The sequence below is a fragment of the Convolutriloba macropyga genome, chromosome 4 (genome assembly GCF_964194025.1).
Source record: "Convolutriloba macropyga chromosome 4, txConMacr16.3, whole genome shotgun sequence".
Lineage (NCBI taxonomy): Eukaryota > Metazoa > Xenacoelomorpha > Acoela > Convolutidae > Convolutriloba > Convolutriloba macropyga.
Window position 1 is genome coordinate 55,800,892 of NC_134471.1, and position 21,462 is coordinate 55,822,353.

The following is a 21,462-nucleotide window of genomic DNA, read 5'->3' on the forward strand; positions in this document are numbered from 1 at the left end:
TGCTTCAAGGCCATTCCTTTATACGAAAAACTACTGGCACTGATGAAAACGCGCAACTAGACATTGAAGCGAATGGCTTATGGGGTTGTTATTTCTTCGATGTGAAAATTTTTAAACCAATGGACAAGTAATAACCAAAAAATTCCGTAGAAGCGTACAAATATGAGTAGTCGAAGTGCCTCAAGTATGAGCAACAAATGCTTGACGTCGGGAAGGCTTCGTTCCGGTCGTGTTTTCTGGATGGTGAGAGCAGGACCGTCCCCAACGGGCACTATGAAACAGCTGGCTAGCAAAATTGCTAGAAAGACGAACCTTACTCGGACGTAATAACATACATACGCATGAGAGTACATACGCATCTCCAAACGGCCAAATGACATTGATAGTTCATGCACTATCATAGTGCGGGAGGGGAGACTAGATACATAAATGCGGAGATTGCTCTAAAGACGCAGCCCTAAAGAATTTTAGTGCCTTGTCTTTCATATTTTATATGCTTAAGAGAGTGTCGTGGTTCCAAACGGCCAACTGACATTGATAGTTCATGCACTGCCATAGTGCGGGAGGGGAGACGAGGTTCATAAATCCAGAGATTGCTCTAAAGACGCAGCTCTAAAGCGATAGTACCTTGTTCTCAAAATTACATACGATGCTGTGATGTCTCATAGTAGGGGATCACTACTCATCTATTGGATTGTCCTGTGCAGCTGAAGAAAAACATTTTTTAATAGCGGCGTCCTCAATTCTAGGCGGCTATTATAGCGCTCCTAATTTTTTTTCACTTCGTCAAACAGATTTTTGTTTTGTCTTACCGTGACTTCTTGGAATGGACTTTTTCAATGACTTACCTCACTCAAAAAAATGACTTCTGAGCTCACTAATGAAACTTTAAATTTTATGAACATTTACTTATTAAAGGTCAAAAGTGTGCATCTAAGTAGTGCCAAACATATGCCCTAATTCTTGAAATCCCCCCCCCCCCAAATATAGCACGTGCATCTGGGGGTTGCAAATAATATGCGCCCACTAAGCTGAGGCGGCACAAATGGAAAAGATCCTAATTTTGAAAAACCTATTAGGGCTTTCTCCTTATAGAGCTTATGTGTCTCATAAAAATGACAGTCCGAAGCTAACCCAAAAAGTCTAGTGGTCTAGTAAAGGACTGGTGGTCGATCTGTCTATTTTCTATAGTTGTTTCAATTCATATAACGCCAAAAGCGTCTATCGCGGCTATTTTCCGGCAATCTGCCGGCTATGTTTGTTTTTATTCAGTCTAGAGCTCTGACTGCGTTGTCGTTTTTCTTAAAGGCCTATCTTGACGATGCAACAGTTTTTCAAGCTTTGATTCACTCCTTTTTAAGTTTTCCCAGTCTGTTAATTTTGCTGTATTATTTCAGAACAATGGCTCTTCCTCGGCCACAGCTGAAAGGTATGTTTTGGAGGCATTACAAGACTGTGTGGTTTTCAGCCCTGGCAGCAGGGGCCACTGGTTCTGTAGCGTGGTACTACTATCAAGCACACGTGAGGGACAAGTTCAGAATTTCGAGAGTTCAGCAAGTTCAGTGGGATGGTTTGTGATTTTATGAATTACTGCGATTTGCTATATTAAAGATTTAAAATTATGGTGCTATCTATTGCGCCCTTAGTCTGCTATGTTTATAAATCACTTTCGAGAAGGTATATATACACCCTTGACTTCCCAGATCTAAACTGTGCTAAGAAAATTTTACTCGTCAATGCAGTTGAGGTGAATTGAGTAAAAATTAGAATGGGTTAGTGAAGGCAGATGAAAAATTTCGTCCGTCAAATTTCGCATAACCAAGGGATTAAAGCTCATTCATGGTGCGAAGGACATTTTTGTAAAAGCATGGTTTCTAAAGTCTGTTGGGGTTATTTTAATATGTGGCACAACGATGAGAACAAATGTACTTGGCGTATTATCTACGGAGTGGAAAATTCAAACATCACCAAAAGCTGACATATCGGAGTAGCAAATCGGTGCAAAACAGTACAGGAATCCTAAAGCAAGGATGGCAAATTTTTGTCGAAGCAATGACTAGTTGAATTGAAACAATGTCAATTGTAAATTGCACCAAAAATGCGGGATTTATTTTGCCATACATGAATTTTGATCATGCTTCATGCAAGATGAAACGGATACTTAGAAGGCGATATAGATGAATTTTATCACAATCTGACAGCATTCCTAACGGTTTCTACTTCCAACTAAGTAGAAACGACAAGTCACTTGGTAAAGGATTTGAGAAATCCGGCAACACCCTTGAATATAACGACTGCGGATACAAAAACAACAGGCCCAGCCATATGAAGAAACATGTCATTATTCACCACAAAATTGTATTCACCTGCCCATTTTCTAACTGCCACGTTAAACGTTCAGAGAAGGAAAAATTGGCGCCACACCTTGCCGAAAAACATCAGATTGCCCACTCAGAAGCTCTAAAAATTGCGGCAAGAGCACTCGTGAAACCCCCACTAATTATAAACGATAACTCGAAACCAAAGAAGCCACGCCGAGCCAAGAAATTATTAAACTCAAAAAACTACACGGTAGTTCATGACTTAGAAGATATCCGGAACCTCCTAGAGAACCAATCTGATAACGAGAACTGACATCTGTAGTGCATTATTCCATTACTAGACTAACTACACTTATTTAATAGCTATTAACTCCATATTTAATAGCTACATTATACATTACGTTATATACGTTACGTTATATTTAAACCTTTTGTTTGTTCTATTTCAGAATGTAATTTACTTATTTCATTCATTCATTCATTCATTCATTCAAACAGATACTTTACTTTGATCGATGCAAAAAAAATGCTTTCAATAACCTTAGCATAAAGTTAGCCCCTGAAAATATCCGTAGATCTGGTCCATTTATCTTCGACGCAATATATCCTACGCTTATATAATTCCTACCCAGCACTCTGTTCGAATGGAATGTAATTACTTTCAAAGGAGGGCACAACTCAATGGCGATGTATAAAGTATGCTGTCTGCGATATCAATGCTCCCTTGAAGATGTCATGCAGAAGTTGTTTGTAGATAATGGCAATGCTGCAGAATCTCGTTAGTCATTGCGTAACACAGATCCATGTTTTGATGCCTTTAAATGAACTTATTATAAAACCACATCTAAAAGAGAAAGCGCTAGAACTCTTTGCGCCACTGAATTTGAGATTCCAGAAGGTACACGCGTATTAGGTTAAGTTAATGGATCACAGCCAGCCTGCGGTGAATACCTAAATGACTCGCAAAGTAAATGTCAAGACTATTCAGAAATTGGCCCATTTCGCCAAAAATTCCCTCAGAACGCTTACGCTTATTTTACGAAAGGTGTTCAAAACAAACTATCCTTTCTATGTCGATCTACCACTGAAACCTCTAGATTTTTCGAAATTAGTGAACCCAATATATCGGAAAATTGCTTGCCATCAATTACGGGACAAAATCGGAATTCTAAAGAGAGATAGCTTCTCTCCGAAATAGGGATATTAAGCTTCGCTCTCCTCTGAAGCTGTTTTCTTTGCCTGCGAGGATGTAGGTTGCTGCGAACATACTGAATTCACATCCTCCGCCATTTTTGGCGAGGGATGGCTGTGATTAGGCCATCGACTAGTGATCAGTATGAATACAAACCTCTGCTGCCCAAGGCTATCTTAAGTTGGTAAAGAATACAAACAGCTCAATTTTTTCATTTTTCCAAAAAAATGTTCAGAAGCAATTATGTTCAGATATTAAATAAAAATGATTAATTTCTATTTGGGTTGGCTGTGTGACTATGGTATCTGATATAGTAGTAGTAGTAGTAATAGTAGGAGAGTCTTTAGGGTCGGAGCCCTCGGGTGTGGAATCTTTCAGTTTTCGTTTGGCACGAGTTTTTTCATTGGATTGCAGATTCCACAGTTGCTTAGAAGTCTCCAAGTGCAGCTGTCGAGTTCGTTGTAGCTTCTGTGGAAATAGTTTTGGTACATCTCTGTCAGAAGTTTCTTCGTCATTGGCTTCTCCGTTGTCCTACTGATGATGTTGAATAGCTTTGCGGCTCTGAAGAAGAAATTTTCGTCTGATTTATGTAGTCGGTGTTTGGGGAGTTCAAATTCCTGCTTTTGTCTTGTTTCGTTTTCTTTTCGCGTTGGCAGTTTGTCTTCGGGGACGTAGTAATTGCCTTCTAGGATTGAGAGGAGATAGAGGACATCGTGCATTTCCATGTACATGGAGAGTGGGAGTATTTTCAGTGTTTCGAGTCTTTGATGGTATTCGTCGTTTCCACCGCATATCCACTTTGTTGCCTTTTGCTGGATCTTCTCGATTGATTTCATGTCAGTCTTCGAATGGTACCAGACTTGGGAGGCGTAAGTGAGTACGGGCACTACGTATCCTATGTAAGCGTTCAGTTTCGTTTCCATTGAGGTTTGCTCGAAACATTTCGTTTGAATGTGTAGAAGGCTTTCCACGCTTTGGTTGTTCTAAGTTGGCAGTTTGCGCTCCAAGAGAGATTTCGAGACATTACGACTCCGAGATCTTTTTGGGTGGCAACGGTTTCCAGACCTGCCTCGTCACGCTCGGCTAGATCCCCTCTGATGAGGAGAGTTTTACTTTTGCTAACATTTAGGTCCAAATGGTTTGCTTTGCTCCATTTCTGTATTTCCCCGAGAGTGGTCTCGCATTCGTGTTCACCGTGTGTAATTGCTTAGAAATTGTCCGCGTATCCGGAGGCCGGGATGTCTGAGATTTCTTCGGGGAGATCGTCAATGTAGATGATGAACATCAGAGGCCCCAAAATTGATCCCTGAGGTACTCCGCTGGTTACATTTCTGGTCTTTGATTTGCTTGTTCCAATTTTGACGCGTTGCGTTCGGTTTGTGAGATAGCTTTCGAGTAGTTGGAGTAGCTTTCCTCCGAGGCCAATATTCTCGAGCTTCTGGATGAGTCTTTTGTGCGCTACTTTGTCAAAGGCTTTTCTGAAGTCAACATACAGTTCGAATGTCATTGCATTTTTTCGATTCAAGTTGCTGGTATAGTTCGTCTGTGAAGAGGATGAGTTGAAGGACTGCTGATCGTTTCTTTCTGAAACCGTGTTGGGAGTCAGAGAGAGTTCTTTCTATTGGTGGGTAAAGCCGTTCGAAGATGACTTTCTCGAAGACTTTTGAGACGTTCTTCAGTATACTTATTGGTCGATACTGTGTGATGTCTGCTTTGTCGTTTTCTTTGTAGATCGGGGTGATCTCACTTGTTTTCCAGCTCTCCGGGAATTTTCCTTTATTAAGGCAGGTTTGGAAGATAAGTTTGATAGATTTTGCCAAAGCTGGGGCGTTTTTTAAGAGTATATTTCCGATGTTGTCTGGGCCGCACGCTTTGTCTGCCTGGAGGCCCAACAGTTGTCTTTCGATTTCTTCTTCTGAAATTCTGAGGTAGTTGAGTCTCTGTTTTGGGTAGACTGAGGGTTCGTTGATTTTACCATCTTTGGTGAAAACGTCGGAGAAGAAGTCGTTGAAGAGATTGCACTTTTCACTATCGGTTGTGGCTGTTTTCTTTGTTTCTTGTCCATTTTGCACCACATTGTAGTACATTTCATCAGGGAAGTGTTTTGATTTGCGTAGGGATTTCAGGTATTTCTGTAGGTCAGACATTCGGCGGCTTTTGAAGAGTTGTCTTCATAGACTGCCTGATCTGTCAGGATTTGCTCATTGAGGAGTTTTTCGCGTCGTTTTATCTTTATCAGGAGGTTGAGGGTCGGTGCTCTCTCGTATTTTCTTTTCATCGTTCTGAGGATCTTGAGTTCGTGTGATGTGGCAGAGGAAATCCATGGGGGAAGGTTTGCTCGGTGCTGGGTGACACGGGGGATTAGTATCTCAATTATCTTTTCGATCCATAGGTACCATTGGTCAACAAGTTCATCGACGTTGCTGAAGCACTAGGGTGAAAAGGTATGGTCTCTGAGGTGGCTGTTAAATTCTTTCCAGTCCACCTTGTGATATGCATGTTTCACTTTGGGGGCTGGTTTCGTAGCTGATATGTCGATGGAAATGGTTGTCCGGAATGCTTGATGGTCGGAGCATCTCTTTCCGTTGATTGAGTAATCCCGTGTTAGGTTTTTGTCGACTTCGGCGAGTTCAATGCTCTCAGGCGATTGGGTGAGGCATACATCCAGTGATTGATTTCGTTTGCAAGGCAGAATTTGCTGAAGTTGGTGGGTTTCAAAGTTGTTGAGAAGCGAAAAGTCGTAGTCATCATCTGAGAGCATGCTGTTCCAATCAGCTCCAGGGAGGTTGAGATCGCCGCTGACAATTAAGGTGTAATTATCCCGTTGTTTCGTTGTTTCATCTGTTTTTCGATTTCTTCCAGGGTTTCGTGGATTTGACTGGCTGGTGCCCTGTAAGGGCTAGATTTAGGAGGGTTGTACATGCAGCAAATTACAAGTGATTCAGTTGGAGTTTGTAACGCAATCGATACACTTTCCGAGTGCGTTGTGTTTTTCAGTCTGTAGTGAGGAATGTCTTTCACCGCAATGAGAACTCCTCCGTGTTTTGAGTTATGGTTTTCGGTAGGTCGGTCAGTTCTGTGGATTGTGTATCCGGTAAGAAAGAGTGCATTGTCAAGTACATCGCTTGTTAACCAGGTTTCCGTGAGACAGAGTACATCGTAGTTCCTCTTTGTTATTTCATTGGCAAAAATTTGTCGCCTTTGGAAGTCAAGCAGACTTCGCTTATTGAAACTGAGTATTTGGAGTTTGTTTTTATTTTGTAGTCAATTTTGTTCCGGAGGTGAGCTGCTGCCAGTAGGAGTGACATCAACGTCCATCCATTTCTTGTTTTCTTTTTTCTGCAGTTTCAGATTGCGAATTCGCAAGTCTTTTAGGGCTATTTTCTCGACATCTATGAGGTATCTGCGCTTGATCAACAGAGCATTTTCAAGCTTTTTCTCGTCCGGACTGAGTTCTCGGCTCACGAAAATTGGTTTATCGTAGGTTGCAAGTTTGTGGGCGGACAGCAGGACAAGTCGCCGATGATGTTCACTGGAGAATTTTGCAATTATGGTTCGTTTTCTCATTTTCGTAGGTTCCAACGCGTTTTACATCATCCATTGGGCAGTCGATATCCATGTGGGCGAGGATTTCCTTTACTTACATCGAATGTTGGCTTTTCTCGGATGATCGGCTGTGCTGGTTGACGCACGGCTCGTTTTGTCGGCTCGGGCGGGGAGGGACTTGATTTCCGCTCGGATTTTGGATATCTCAAATTTGACTTCATCAAAGCTCTGCTGTTTCCGCCACGTCTGGGGATTCTCTGCTGGATGCCAAGTTGTCTATAACTCGGTCTCGTTGGTAGTTCTGCACACAGTCGTTACATATCAGCAAGACATTTTGTCGGATTTCCTGTAGTCCATATATGGCTTTTTCACTCATTCCACTGCATTTCGGGGTCAGGTGCATGGAGTCGTCACACGAGACACAGTTGAACACTGCACTTTTGTTACTGATGGGGAGGGAGCACGTTTCAGGTGCTTTCAGGTTTTGATCGAGTCATCTCGGTTGTTTTATAAACCAGTCGCAATTCCTAGGTAACAATTGAAACCTCCGGATTCACTGAAGGGTTTATACCTTAACCAAGGGGGTGACTTTCCAACACAGATCCGCGATCCCAAAGCAAGCTAATTGCTCCTGGATTCACAGGATTTGATAGGAAATTACACAATTCCGCAATCCTAAGACAATAAATGTCTCCGGGTTCACAGGAAGTGTGATTTAGGGGAACGTAAGTACTATTACTGAGGTTTCCTTATTAATTTCTGATTGCGATCCTGAGATAACAAGACCTCCAGGTTCACTAACCAGGAAAAAGAAAAGAAAAAATCAGAAAACAGTGACTTACTCTGTTTGCTCTTGCTGTTTTGCTTCTGCTTTCCCGCTTCTTCTTTCTGTCCTTTTGGCGTTTGTTCGGTTTCTTCTTTGCCGGCTTCTTCGATCGCTTCTTGATCAGCTTTCGAAGATTTCGACAGTTTAAGAGAATAGTGGTGACCAACTTGAGATCGATGTGGGTTTCGGGGTGTACCTGGGTTAACTTGTAAAGATATTCAAAATTTGCCTGTTTTCTTCTTGAGCTGAGGTTTTTGGTTGCTTCTAGAATGAGGATGCCGGTTTGTCGGAGGTCGATGGATAAGTCAGGGGTACCAGCTCGGCGGGTGTAGACTATGGCCTCAATCTGCCCGTTTGAGTTGAGCTTCTTGAGGATTTCGATCAGTTGCTCGGGGAAGAGGGGTCGATTGTTGTTACTTCTGTGGGGGGTGATGCTATTGTTGATCACGTCGTGCCAGATGACTATTCGTTTTCGATTTAGGAGCACAAATTTGTTTTGAAACAGGTGTTGCACTGTCTTGTACTTGTCCTTCGCTCTGGGGTTGAGAGAGAGGCCAGTCTTCGAGTAGGAAAGTTGTTGAAATATGCGTTTGTCCTTGTGATCCAAAGTTCTTGTCAGATTGGCAAGACAGCTAGCTCCAACCAGGTAGACCATGGTTTTCAATTAGCATTAATCCCATCTGAAACTATTTAATAAGTTTATCACAACAATTAGGCTACTCTTATATTATACTTTATATACTCTTATTCAAAAATTTTAATATCCGTGTCGGAGGTAAATGTTAGGGTAAAGTTTTTGACTACAGTTTTTGAACCAAATAAGTTTTTTTTCTGTTTCAGGTGACTTTGGATACTTTGAACTCGTCAGTTCACCGAACATTTTTTGTTGCGCATTCTGGATCAATCTAGCTATTTTTCGTCGGTGAAATGGAGAGTTTTTACTGTTTCAGTTTTTGCGTTAAGCCTTCCATGTCAAAGCAAGGGTGTTCCAAATAATCTATCAATCAATTGAATTTGTAGTTCAAATTCACTACTTGTCTTCCTCCCATTTAACGTTATGATATTTGAAGTTGCTTGGAGCCATAATTTGTTCGTGACAAAATTGTTGCGATTAATTAGCAGAGGAACTCTTTGCTAGCCAAGCTTTATTGTCAATTTTACCTCCAAATTGGAGTATTAATTGTATACATGAATTTGAACGTAGCGAGATGAGTGGTATTAATTCCTCAGGGAGCAGAATATAACTGCAAAAGTTTTTTTGCTTCATTTCTCTCTGCAAAAATTTGAAGACCGCAAAAAGTGTCAGCGCATTCATTTTTATTGTAAGGGGTATGTTTTTGATGATCTGCTAAAAGCTGTTTTTTCATTTTTTAAATTGCATTAATTGGCCTTGTTTTTTTCTGAAACCTACCTTCTGAGATGCAAGGTTTGTTCTGGTTAATCATAGCAGAAAAAAAATTTGCTCCTAAAGATGTGGCCATGATTGAGAAAGTTTTAAATTCTCTCATATTGATCATTCTGATTTTGTTAACGGAAGTGAAGAAAATTTCTGAGACTGATTTAATTGTAAAATTTTTAAGTTCGAAGATAATTATTTTACTAATCGCTGGAATAGCTCGCAACGTTTTTGTTTTCAACTTCTAAAAAGTTTGGATTCCATCGTTGTATAACGTAATGCCTGCCTGTTTACGGTCACCTTGTTTAATACTCACATGTTTTAAAACGAAATATTTCGCTTGTCTTTGATTAAGGCTGATGTTTTTTATTCAGCTGTGGCGGCTGTGATGTTCAAGAAGGCGGAGTGGGAGGACGACTGGGAGGCAGCCGTGAAGAAAGTGTTTAACACCTCTGAGAACAAAAACTTAGACTGTAAGTTACCAAAAATTGATATGCTGAGAAGTCACGCTGCATTCCTCTTGGCTAGGTGGTCTACCTAATTAGAGAGATACTTTCAATGTCTTCATTTTTGATTTTTATTAGCCCTAGGTGTCAAGGAACCTCCTCTAGGATATAATAATACTGCATAGTTTCTAGTTGTAATGGAATTGTTTCAACATTTAAACATCACAAATTTTAGTATTTTTTTAACAAAACGGGCAATTTTTGCAATATTTTGACATTTATTTTTCCTTATTCAGGTCTTTCCGGACACAGGGGCCAGAAAAACTCCTAAGGGGTTGAAAATAAGTTATTGACAAATTTTCATTGGCCGTGCAATAGATTTTCAACTTTTTAATGTCACAAATGTTAGCAAGTTTTTGATCAAAGTTGCTTTTTGAAAATTTTTGTCGTTTTTCAGGTTTTTTCAGTCTCAAGAGCCAAGGAACATCCTCAAGGGTTTGAAAATAGGTTATTGTATAATTTTTAGATGTAATGGAATCTCTTGCAATGTTTTGGCATCATGAACTTCAGCACTTTTTGACAATTTTTGCCATTTTTTCCCAATTTTTGGCATTTATTCATTTATAGTCATTATTCAGGTTTTTTGAGCCTTAAGGGTCGGAAAACCTCCGTTAGCGTTTAATTATAAGTTACTGGAAAATTTTTCTTGGCCATGGATTAATGGATTAATTTTCAAATTTTTATTATCACAAGTTAAAGCATTTTTTCGATAAAGTTTTAAATTTTGTCAATTTTTCTGAAAATAATTGTCCTGTCCCTCGTTTATCGATCTTTATCAGCCAATGCAACTTTTTGGGGCTTGAACTTGGGAAAATGGATAGCCTCTGGAGACAATGAAATGGTTTTGAAGAAACTAATTGCAGGTAAGTGCACGGTTTTTCAGGTAAGTTTTTGGGCCGATTCCAAAGAAAAAAAATGGCTGTTAATTTTTGAATGCTGCTAAATTAAGATACTTTCTTCAAATTTTTCAATTTAAGTTTTTGTCATTTTTCTCGATTTTTGCTATTTTATTGGCCACTAAAGCTCTTTCAAGGCTTTTGCTAGTGCTGCTGAAAGTTCATAATTAGCACATTTTTGGCCTTTAGGGTAAAAGCAAGAGTTGTTGCAATGATTGTTTTTTGTTTTATTTGTTTCATTTTTGTTTCAACTTTTGAGATGGTTTATCTTTTTGGCTGGCGTTGTTCAACTGATCTGCTGTTCAGGTACAGCAGTTCTAAGTTTTTCGTTCAATTCTTTGGATTTCAAGGACTTGTCCTGCTGTTTTTTTTCGAGATTGTCGTATTCATCGATGATTTTTGCGATCACGGACTTTTTTCAATTTTAGTGATTTCTACTGCTTATCAAATAAAATTTGTCTGCGTTTTGTTCTGCTTTTCATTTGTTCTGCTTTTAGGTCAACTACGCGACTTACCTCACTGAAAAAATGACTTCTGAGCTCACTTAATGAAGTTTAAATCTTATGAGCATTTACTAGCTAAAGATCATTAGTGTGCAGCTAAGTAATGTCAAACGTATATGCCCTAATTCTTGGGTATTAGTCTTGATTTCAAATATTAATTTTGGAAAGGCTCCTCGGGTTTTTTACTTATGGAGCGTAATGTGTCATGTAAATGACAGTCCCAATCTAATCCCAAAAGGTCTGCTGGTTTTATAAATGACTAGTGGCCAATCTGTCTATCTTAATAATAGCCGCGAAGCGATAGCTGAGGCTATTGTTGGCCTTCTTCTTTTTTATTTCGTTGTCAAGTTTTTATGACCATATGACGTCACAATCACTTCGAGTCTGCTTTTTGTTCATTCGTCCATGCAATTGTAACTGAATTGCGTTTGAGACGTCGTTTTTCACTCTTAGCGGAGCGAACTTTTTTGTCCATTCGCGTGAACAGATTTTTGGTCAGACATGACCTAAACTCACTCTCAATAATGACCTCCTCTTGAAATTGACTTTTCTTTGCTATAATTCAGAGATAAGGTCAAATTAGTGCGTGTCACTCTAAATGAAGGTTATTTGATGGCATTAGAAGGGATATTTGAAGTAGCAATAGTTTAAACAGATTCTTAATGAAAATGAGATAAAAAGGCTATAAAAAAGTTTTTTGGTCTGTTTCTTTTATTATCTTTTTGAGACTGCAGGTCTACGAAGCTATTGCGGCTATTTTCTGGCAATCTGCCTGCTATATTTTCTTTAGTTGTTTCAATTCCATGGAAAGCCACGAGCGTCTATCGCGGCTATTTTCCGGCAATCTGCCGACTTTGTTCAAGGTTTCAAGGTTCTTGTGTCTCACTTCACCTTTTTAAAATTCATTTTTTGTCTTCATTCACATGTCTTAAATTGATTTTGTAAGAGGAAAAGTTGTTGAACGTTAAGAAAGTTCCCTTGTTCAAAGTTTTAATGTTGATATCGATCTATTTGGCAATGCATTTTCGTTTTTGGAGTGTGTAGCCGGATTTGAAGATAACATTTTCGATGAGATTTTATTGTCTTTCTTATTGGTGGTAGATAATTTTGGTGAGATTAGTTTTGGTTGAAGCAGTGTTTTTGTAGGTGTTCAAAATATTTTTGGCTTGTCTCTATCGCTTGGTCTTGTTATGCTCTCTTGCTGTGTTAAGGAAAAGCAAGAGAAAGCAGGAACTAAATTAAGCGTGTTGAACAATTGTGGGTGAAGTTTTTTGGTTTCAAAAGATTGTTGGGTTTTGTTTTGTTGATATTTCTCTAAAACTGTTTCTTACTAAATTTTGCACGAACCTTTATTTGGTGACCTATCTTTTTTGTAGTAACTTCTTTTCACGTAGGAATCAACTGGAGGTTAGTTTAGTTCCCACAATTAGAAAAAGATTAATTGTGCTCTTGTCTTGTGTTTGGCTCTTCTGCTCTTCACTTTTTCGGATATCAGCACATTTGTAAACACACATGTTAATGGCATACGCGGCCTGCTCCATCTCTAGCTGATGTGCCATATACAATAGAATGACATTAATAGTTTTGGATAACTTCAACCACGTTCAATTATCAGGTTAAAAATGCCGAAAGTTTGATGAAAAGTTAAATTGTCAGCTGGAAGGCTTGTATATTTGGCTGTTGCAGTCTACGCTTTACTCTATCAGTTTTTCTTTTCTTTGATTTTTCACTTCTTTTGTCCTTTCACCCCGATTCATTGGACCCGCGTCATTTCACTCCTAAATCATTTCATCCAGATAACTTTTCACCCAAAACGCCTATACCAATCCCCAAGAATCTCTTAACTTTGTCTATTAATTACCTAACTCCTTAACTGTGTATCTCTACATCTTGAATATTGATCGTTAGGAAATGTTAATCATTGACGATAAAATAATGGGGGTCAAATGATAAGTTACCCTTATCATTTGACCCTCATTATTTTACCCTCTATGATTAACATTTCTTAACAATTAGTATTCAAGATGAAAAGATGCTCAGTTAAGGAGCGATTAAAAGCAGGACTATTTTAAAATATTCATATTTATGCACAGTTTTGGTCGTTTTTAAACAAATTGGGAACTTCTTTGGTGCATGTAAGAACAGAATTTAAAGCGCCAGGTAATTGTAGACTTTGAGTGATTTTTGGTTAAGTCGTGTGTTTTCGTTTGATTTTAAGTGCTCTCAAAGGTAATTCGTAGCAACTAGATTAGTCCTGGTGCTATTTTTAATGCGATTTTTTGTATTACCGACTTTTGCCTTTTCGTCCTCAAAAAACAGGTAAAGACCGGGAGGCGTTAAGTTCTCTTAGAGCCTAACAGCCTCATAGCCTCTAATTATGCGATACTCCGAAATTGTTTAACAGACATATTCATGGTATTTATTAAGGGCTTAGATTTTGACCCTCTTCCTACTACTTCCTCCCCTCCTCTCCCACCACCCAATCTCCTGGTCTATGATTTTGCTCAAAAATTTCTTCTTTTATAGCTTTCAAACTGTAAACTGAGAGTGGCTATATTGCGCTGATCTTGGTTTTTGTTTCGTCGTCTGACGCTCTTTTTAATTGCTCTTGAACGAAGTTCATAGCAATTATTGTAAACGTGTGTGTCTGTGTCTTTTTTATGCAAAATTTTTGCTTGACAATTTTGACTTTTCGAGTGACTTTTACGCCCTTGACTTTTTGCGTTTCGCGTGAACTAAAATTCTCTCTCAATCACAATTTCAAGCAGCTGAATTCAATTGGTGGCAATTTAATACTAAAAGTCAAATGAAAAGCGCGCCGAAACTGGTGCCATTTTTTACTTTAAATCTTAGTGGTATATGTTAACCTCTAATGGTTATTTGAAGCCCACTATTGAACTTCTTTCTCCCATTTAGGATACCCCTCCTTCACCCCCCCCCCACTGAAGCAGGCTGCAATTGATTTGAGCTCCCACTAGTCGTTCGAGAGCAATTCTTCCGACGTTTAGTCGGTTATATTTTTCGTTTATGTTTTTGGGCCACAAACCTCAAAAGAGCTATTTTGATGATCTTTTCATGCTGCTATTTCACTGCTCTTTTGCTACTTTTACGTTTATAGGTCAATATAGGTCTCCTATTTATTGATTATTGTTAATAGTGGATCATGAAGTCCAAAATCAAATAAAGAATTAGAATGGTTTTGAAGGGAAATGTTTACTTTGAAAACGTGTTTTAAAAAACTCGACAAGTACATCAAAAAGTTACTATCGATATTCTACATCACGTAAGTCTATATCGCAGCTGTTTCGGCAATTTGCCAGCTATATTATTGCTACCTACTGAAGCAAGTCATTGTTTGGTGTTTTTCACGCCCCCTTCAAATTCTTTTTCTTTCATTCTGAGTAATTTTTCCACAAATATTTTCATTGCGGCGATTTTCGCTTTTACTGGAATGAGTTTTGTTCAGGCGTTGTACTAATCTGTTTCCCATTTAAGTCTTAATTTGTTACAGTGACTTCTCTTTTCTTTAACTGTTCCAACATTTTTTTTGGAAACCGGGAAATACATTTCTGGCCAGCTTTTTTTCTTCGGCCAAATTTTCACTTTTTTACGAATCCTAGAGAAAAACAGAGAAGCAGCATTTTGTAGACCTTATAGGCTAGTTTTTATTTTAATTTTAAAAACACAAATTTTATTGCACGTTGAATAAAGAAAGCTGTTCAATAAAATTGGAGAGGAAAAAAATTGGTGTAGGGGAGGGGTCGAGGAAGATTTTGAATTATGCTAAAACAAATTGCTCTAGTTAGTGTTGCTAAATTAATTATACAACTCTAAGTATAGTTGATTATGAAAGTCATTTGAAAACAAAACAAAGAGGAAATTTCAGTATAATAATTAACAATTCGAAAGGAATTTTAAAATAAATAATTTAAACTTCTTCCGCTCTTTCTCTTCTTTTTAATACGCATTTTGGATGTTCACTTTTTGAAGTTCTAAATATTTTTAGTTCAGCAAAAAAATTTCCTGGAACTTGGGAATAAAAAAAACTGAATAAACAGCAATAAATTTTTATAAAGAAAAGAAAGGTTTAATTTCTTTCTTCGTATTCTTAAACCAATTTGAAAACCGTTTTTTGTCTTTTGATTAGGTCTCCTAATTAATATGCAAATAAATTTGCAGAAAAAATGTACTAGCGAAGAAGTGGAAAAGTTCAAAAAATTATTTAATCATTTCGGGGGTTTCTCTTGCTGCTGGATCAAACTGCATGCGAAATAGAGTCTCTTTATTATGGACTATTTGATTTAACGGGAAAGGTATTGGAACATCATTCGTTTTTTAAACTAAGAAAATTGATTGCCCAAGATTAAACTAAAACTGCCTTCGGTTTACTGCCAATTTCATTCAACAGATGTGAAAAAAACGTGACAATATTACCAGTATATTTTTCATAAAATGAAAAACAAACTCAAATCAGGAAAAAAAATTAGTAGAAAATCATGTATATCTTTTTCTGCGCTAATTGATGATATGCATTTTATTCTGTTCTCATTGTAGTCTGGCGTCATTTTGAATTTTTTATATGACTTACATTTCCAAATTTGGTTTTTTTAAGGGACATTCAAAAACATAAATACTGGAAGGGCAACCACTAGAGGGAAGAACGAAAAAGAAATCTTTTTCAAACTCTTCACTTCAACATTAATATAACCTTGAAGTTTCCGCTGCTCGGGTGGTTTTCTTTTGATTCGTAGTTTAATTAGTTTCGTATTCTATAGTACTTTGCACATTTTTACTTCAAATGAAAAACAGGTAGCTTTTTTATTGAGATAGGTTTTTTTGCAAATTTCAAAGCCAAGTCCACTAATTTCTTATGGGTTCTATATGGCTAGCATCAGCCAAGTTGATTTTGTAACAAGATGAACAGAATAAATAGTCATTGTGGAAAAAATGTCTTTGTAAACTGTAAACACTGCAACCGTCTTGTCAACTTATGCTTGGTTTACTTTAAAACGTACTTCTTCCATTCAGCTCAAAATTCAATAAATATCTAATTACATGAGCCAACGGCTTCTGGTAGCAAAATAAAAAACTCCAGCATTTCAGTACGAATTTTTTAAAATAATTTTCTCTGTCAGTTTATCTCGTAAAATTTTGATTGTTAGAAATTAGAAACTGTCGGAATTAGTCGAAAATAATTTAAGTTCTTACAAAAATGGGTAAACTACGATCAACAAAAACTTTTGATGACTTCCTGATTTTCGTAACATTTGGCTGAGAGAAATTTTCAACTGGATCTTGAGTCTAACTAATAAAGATTTTATCTCTTGGGCATATTTCCAAATAGAAAAAAGTTAGATGAGAGAAAAACGGTCATTTTTGCCACTTCTAGTGTGTAAACATCGCTTCACTTCTGTCCGTGTTTGTTTTAAAACACGCTTCACTTCTGTCCATGTCGGTGTTCCCAATTACTGACCGTGTTTGTCAAATTTTATTAGCGACTGATTGAGCTTGTTGAATTTCTATATTCCGAAGAGTTGCTTTATGTTGCAGAATAATTGACAATGTGTGGAGTTTAATATCTCTTATTATATCAAATGAGGATTTTGTATTTCATTTTTCATTGGCAAATTTGCTTAAAAAAGGTTAAAATGGCTTTTCCTCTCAAAACGAAGAAATTCTTTGGTCTAACTTGAGACATATTGGAACATGCTGTGCTACGCACAGTTTCGCAAGAGCCGTCTTGTTGAATAATTTATGATCAGTTAAGGACATCTCATAATTTAAGGTTTAATGGAGGAAATTAACACCTGATACCATGTTTTCAATTTAGTCCAGCAGCAGTTTTCTTTTAACAATTGCTCTCTGGTTCTTTTATCATCGGTATTTTACTACTGCAAATGTGTTATAGCTTTTTCTAATAATCTGTCAGCTATATAATTTCGCTGAACATAGTTGACAAAGTATCCGCTCATCCGACTGCAACCCTTTACTTAGGCGGTGTTAATCTATACTATGGCCCTTCGTAGTGGATTTCATACTATGGCAGTCTGCTGGATATGGATTTTTAATGCTGTTTTTCTGTAACGCGCTGTGTAACAACGCATAATTTGGAACGGTTAGGGGGAGACTACTTTTATCAAACAATATATTATTAATTATTACTATTTTTTCCAATCTCCTGTGCGTGGTTTGAGGGTAGACGTTAACATATTGCATCCGATTTCAAAGCGGAAATTTGTATTTAATTTTTTCAGTGGTGCACATGCGACGTTGTCTTGAAGATGCGGAGCAGAACTACCTTGACAAGTACGACCTGCCAGTAAATTACGAATACAAAGGACTTCACGAAAACTGTCGTCTCAAGCCATGGCAAATGGGTTAACACTATCAGACACATTCACCAAGTACACAAACTCATTTTATCTACAACAGACGTTACGTTTAACAGAATGACTGGATTACTGTATTAATATGCTCACATGAAGAATTTGTACGCTGAGGTTAAGATTGTGATATATTGATAGCGAATATTGAGACTTGAATAATGAGCGAACTAATCGATTTAATTAGAGGTATTCTAAATTCGTTTTATTGGCAAGGAGTCAGCAAGGTGCTGCGAACCTGTTTTAGGCATGTTTTAGTCAGCATGTTTTAGTCAACATTTCATGTTTTAGGCATGTTTTAGTCAGCATGTTTTAGTCAACATTTCATGTTTTAGGCATGTTTTAGTCAGCATTTAGGCATGTTTTAGTCAGCATTTCAATTCATTAATTGCTATAAAACGTGTGAATTACCAAAAAAATATTTGCCTCTGAAAGTTATGTACTGCTGAAGATTTCACTTCTGATGGTCATCGAACTTTCCACGCTTTTCTTTCACCACCAAAATGCTCAATCAAGTTTTGATCGGATATTTTGTGGCTTGCAAATAATAGATCTCCGGTTATCGGGAACTCAGTTGAATTTGACACTTGGCCGCCAAATGAACTGTTGGGTTTTTCGAGTAATAAAAGCATCGCGGTAGAAAGCCTGAAATTAGAAGTTATGCGATATCGACTGGGCACTGAAAAATGGTTTGCTTATTTTCAAAAAAACCAAGAACAAACTCGACATGCTTTTTTTAAAATGAATGACTGTTTTGGCCATCACCTAAATGGTTATTCTGTTTGTTTCTCACAACTAACGCTGATAAATGGGGCTATCATTACGTCTTTGATGTAATCTAAATCCGTACAATTAAGAAAAACATAATTTGTAATTTTTCTATTTTGGATCTCAAGTTTTATGAAGTACAATGAGAATCGGTAATGTGTTCGAACATGAAGTTCCAACCCTTCAAATAATAATCAATGTATGAAAATTATTAACTTAAAGCTTAACCTCGCCATGGATGATTATCTCAGTTAAGTTTAACGATTGATGAAGCGTAGGTGTATACGAATTGTACGGCCTGGTTCTTTTCAGAATGATGGCTGTGGTCTGTTTTCAAAACAATCAACCGCAAGGCCTCTGTTCACTAAATAATTCAAATCACAATAAAGATAGACAAAAAATACGTTAACAGAAATGATCGAACATATAAATAAACAATTTTTTTTCAATATATCTCAACAGGCATCCAATGAGCAATCAAAAAGACAAATACAAATAGGACAGAAATGCTCACCGCAGAAGCCAAGGAATTACTGGCGTTTTTAAAATAGCAACACGGTTGTTAAAGAAATGAATGAACTAATTTAAGCTTTAAAATTTGACTTCAAAAGAGCCAACAAGATCAGCCATTATTAAGACTAACTGATTGAGGAACAAAACAACTCCAAAAAGGAGAACTAAACATATCCCTGCTATCTTGTCAAAGAAACTGTAGCGAAAGTTGTTCAAATGAGAGCTGTTCTTAGTGCAAGCAATTAAGTAATGGTAACCTGAATCTGCTTGAAGTCAGTGAGAAATTCTGGCGTTTCTCGTGAACCGAGAAGCGGTTCAAGATAAGAAGTCAGAATTTCGAAGTGACTTCTGCAGAGTCGTAACCATGCGTAAAACACCAAACGCGCATGTTTTAAAGTGAAAACGGTCAACTTCTGGCTAGGTAACAAATTATGGCATTTTAACTTCTGGAAATGCAGACTTTCGGCGTTTTAAAATGTGCACGTGACTATTTAAGTAATAACACAGCCAAAACTACCATTAATTTGCTAATTTAAAGAGAATCGCAGCTCTTTTGAAAAAAATGTTAACAGCAATTAATGAACTTGTTCCTTCAAAGTGGTCTTAATAAAAATTGTGAACCCTAGCTGCAAAGATTCTTAGCATTTTTTACCACGTCGGTTTAACTAATATCACAAACTTAATTCTTGTTCTCAGTGAAGGAAAAATTCGAAAACTGTAATTCGATCTTTAATCTTGAAAAATGCATCCAAAAAAGCAGGCCACAATCAAAAATTTGCTAACGTTTTTTGAAGACGACTGTCGTGAAAGCGAAAAAAGCACCAGTAAATTAAGTAGATTCACTGTCAAATCGTGAAAAACTATTCTGATTTGTTTGTTGAGAATTTGCTGAGCAAAAATTACAAATACAAAGACGCATCAGGTTATTGCTATCTGAATTTTGCAAACCCAAGATATCTACGCCAAGTCCATGCAGGAGCTGGGATTCCGAAGACATCTTTTTCCGAGTCCACGCTACAACTTGGATGGTTCTCCAAGAACCAAGCAAGGTTTCGAAGATCTTGGCAGGAACTTGCATGGTTTTCAAAGGACACAGATTTTGTTTATGCAATTATCACTATTGGTCTCTTAAACAAGTTATTTTTAAATTGAAAGCGGATTAAAAATGATTTTTCAACTTTTTGATGTCCATGAGACGTCTAATTAAAGCGGTGATTTTGTTCACGCTCGACTAGCAAATTAGTGAAAAAAGAGTAGTGTTGGAGTATGACTTTTCCAACTTGCTTTTGAAAGAAGTTATAAATTTGCGTTTGAAAAAATGTCTGGTTGTTACAAGAAAATTTACTTTCACGTACGGCAATTTGATATCTTTTTCTTTTCGTGATTGCTATAGGAATGCCAGCTGGGTTATAGTTTTGTCGAGTTGCAAATATCTCAAATCTGCAATTAGCGTATAATAACGCTTTTTGTTACTTTGAAACTATGTAAAATTTTGAACTATACCCGCATTACTTTAGGAATATGTTATCTTCACACTTGGTCTGTGTCATACGTATCCAGCGATTCTAATTCAGTGCATTACATTAAATTTCACAAGATGTAATACTTAGTTCCATTTTTTGAGCTTCATTTTGATAAAAGTGAATCTTATTCCTTCTTCATTCTTTTTAAACTCCCACTTTCTGATCTAATGTCTCTTCATACATATAACTCCCCGCGTCATGATTAACGGTTTCTTCTTATATGTCGTCTTGTTCCTAGGTACTTGGAAATTTCTTTCAGATATAAGTCTCGCACTGAATTAAGTTCATGAATTCTTCTGTTGATTCCCTCGCCGCAAAATTCAGGACTAAAAAAATTAGTTTCTTGCTAACCGAAATCAAATTCAAGCCAATAAACCGTCATCTCGCTCCGGCGATACAGTGTTCATTGAAAAATTTAAAACATGGCGCAGTCAAACAAATGAACTGCCCGAGGAATTGACACATTCGGGGACAAAGCACCTCCAGACCCCGTTGAGAAAACTGGAGGGTTCAATACAAAATAGCTTTTTTAGCAAAACAAAATATAACCCTACTGAATAACCAAACATAATTTTGGACATGCTGGATTACCACTGGAACCAATTCATGACGAAACGACAATAGGTTCGTTAGCTCAATCTGAACGAGAAAAAAACGCCCGGAAAGCACTGAAAAAGATGAATAGGGAAAACAGTCGCAGGCGTTCAGAAATTGGAATATTTGCGCTGAAAAACCTTGGCCCCTTGCGGATTAAAGGACTGTCTACCTCTTGTACTTGAGTATTGGATTAGAAGGCAGGCGGATATTTAAAAGAAAATACCCGAACACCATGGTGGATAGTCTTTCCACATCAGAATTTTGGATTCTGGTGGAAGAAGCAATTCTTAGGCCAGGAAACAAAACACCCACTAGACAAGTTTTTATACGGCAAACTACAAACTAAAAAAATTGCAGAAAGTAGCACTTTACAAGGAAGTTTTCATAACTGATCTAATAGATACAAGAATCTAAAAAATGTTAAAGAAATCGGTAAAACCCAGGATGGCCCCCTAACCCAAAAACACAAAAACCCAGGAGTTAGGAACTTAC

At 37.5% G+C, this 21,462-nt stretch overlaps 1 protein-coding gene across 1 annotated transcript; it reads left to right on the plus strand.

The window, feature by feature from the left end:
- Positions 1-1,376: 1,376 nt before the first annotated feature.
- On the plus strand, positions 1,377-17,772 carry LOC142338532 (uncharacterized). Its single transcript, XM_075388318.1, has 3 exons — positions 1,377-1,570; positions 9,656-9,754; positions 17,441-17,772. Exons 1-3 carry the CDS (start codon positions 1,402-1,404, stop codon positions 17,566-17,568), a joined length of 396 nt encoding a protein of 131 aa, XP_075244433.1. The 5' UTR covers positions 1,377-1,401; the 3' UTR covers positions 17,569-17,772.
- Positions 17,773-21,462: the final 3,690 nt, after the last annotated feature.

Coding starts and splice junctions, on each gene's coding strand:
- LOC142338532 (XM_075388318.1), top strand. CDS start 1,402: ATGGCTCTTCCTCGGCCACAGCTGAAAGGTATGTTTTGGAGGCATTAC. Junction 1,571..9,655: donor TCAGCAAGTTCAGTGGGATG/GTTTGTGATTTT, acceptor TTTTTTATTCAG/CTGTGGCGGCTGTGATGTTC. Junction 9,755..17,440: donor TGAGAACAAAAACTTAGACT/GTAAGTTACCAA, acceptor TAATTTTTTCAG/TGGTGCACATGCGACGTTGT.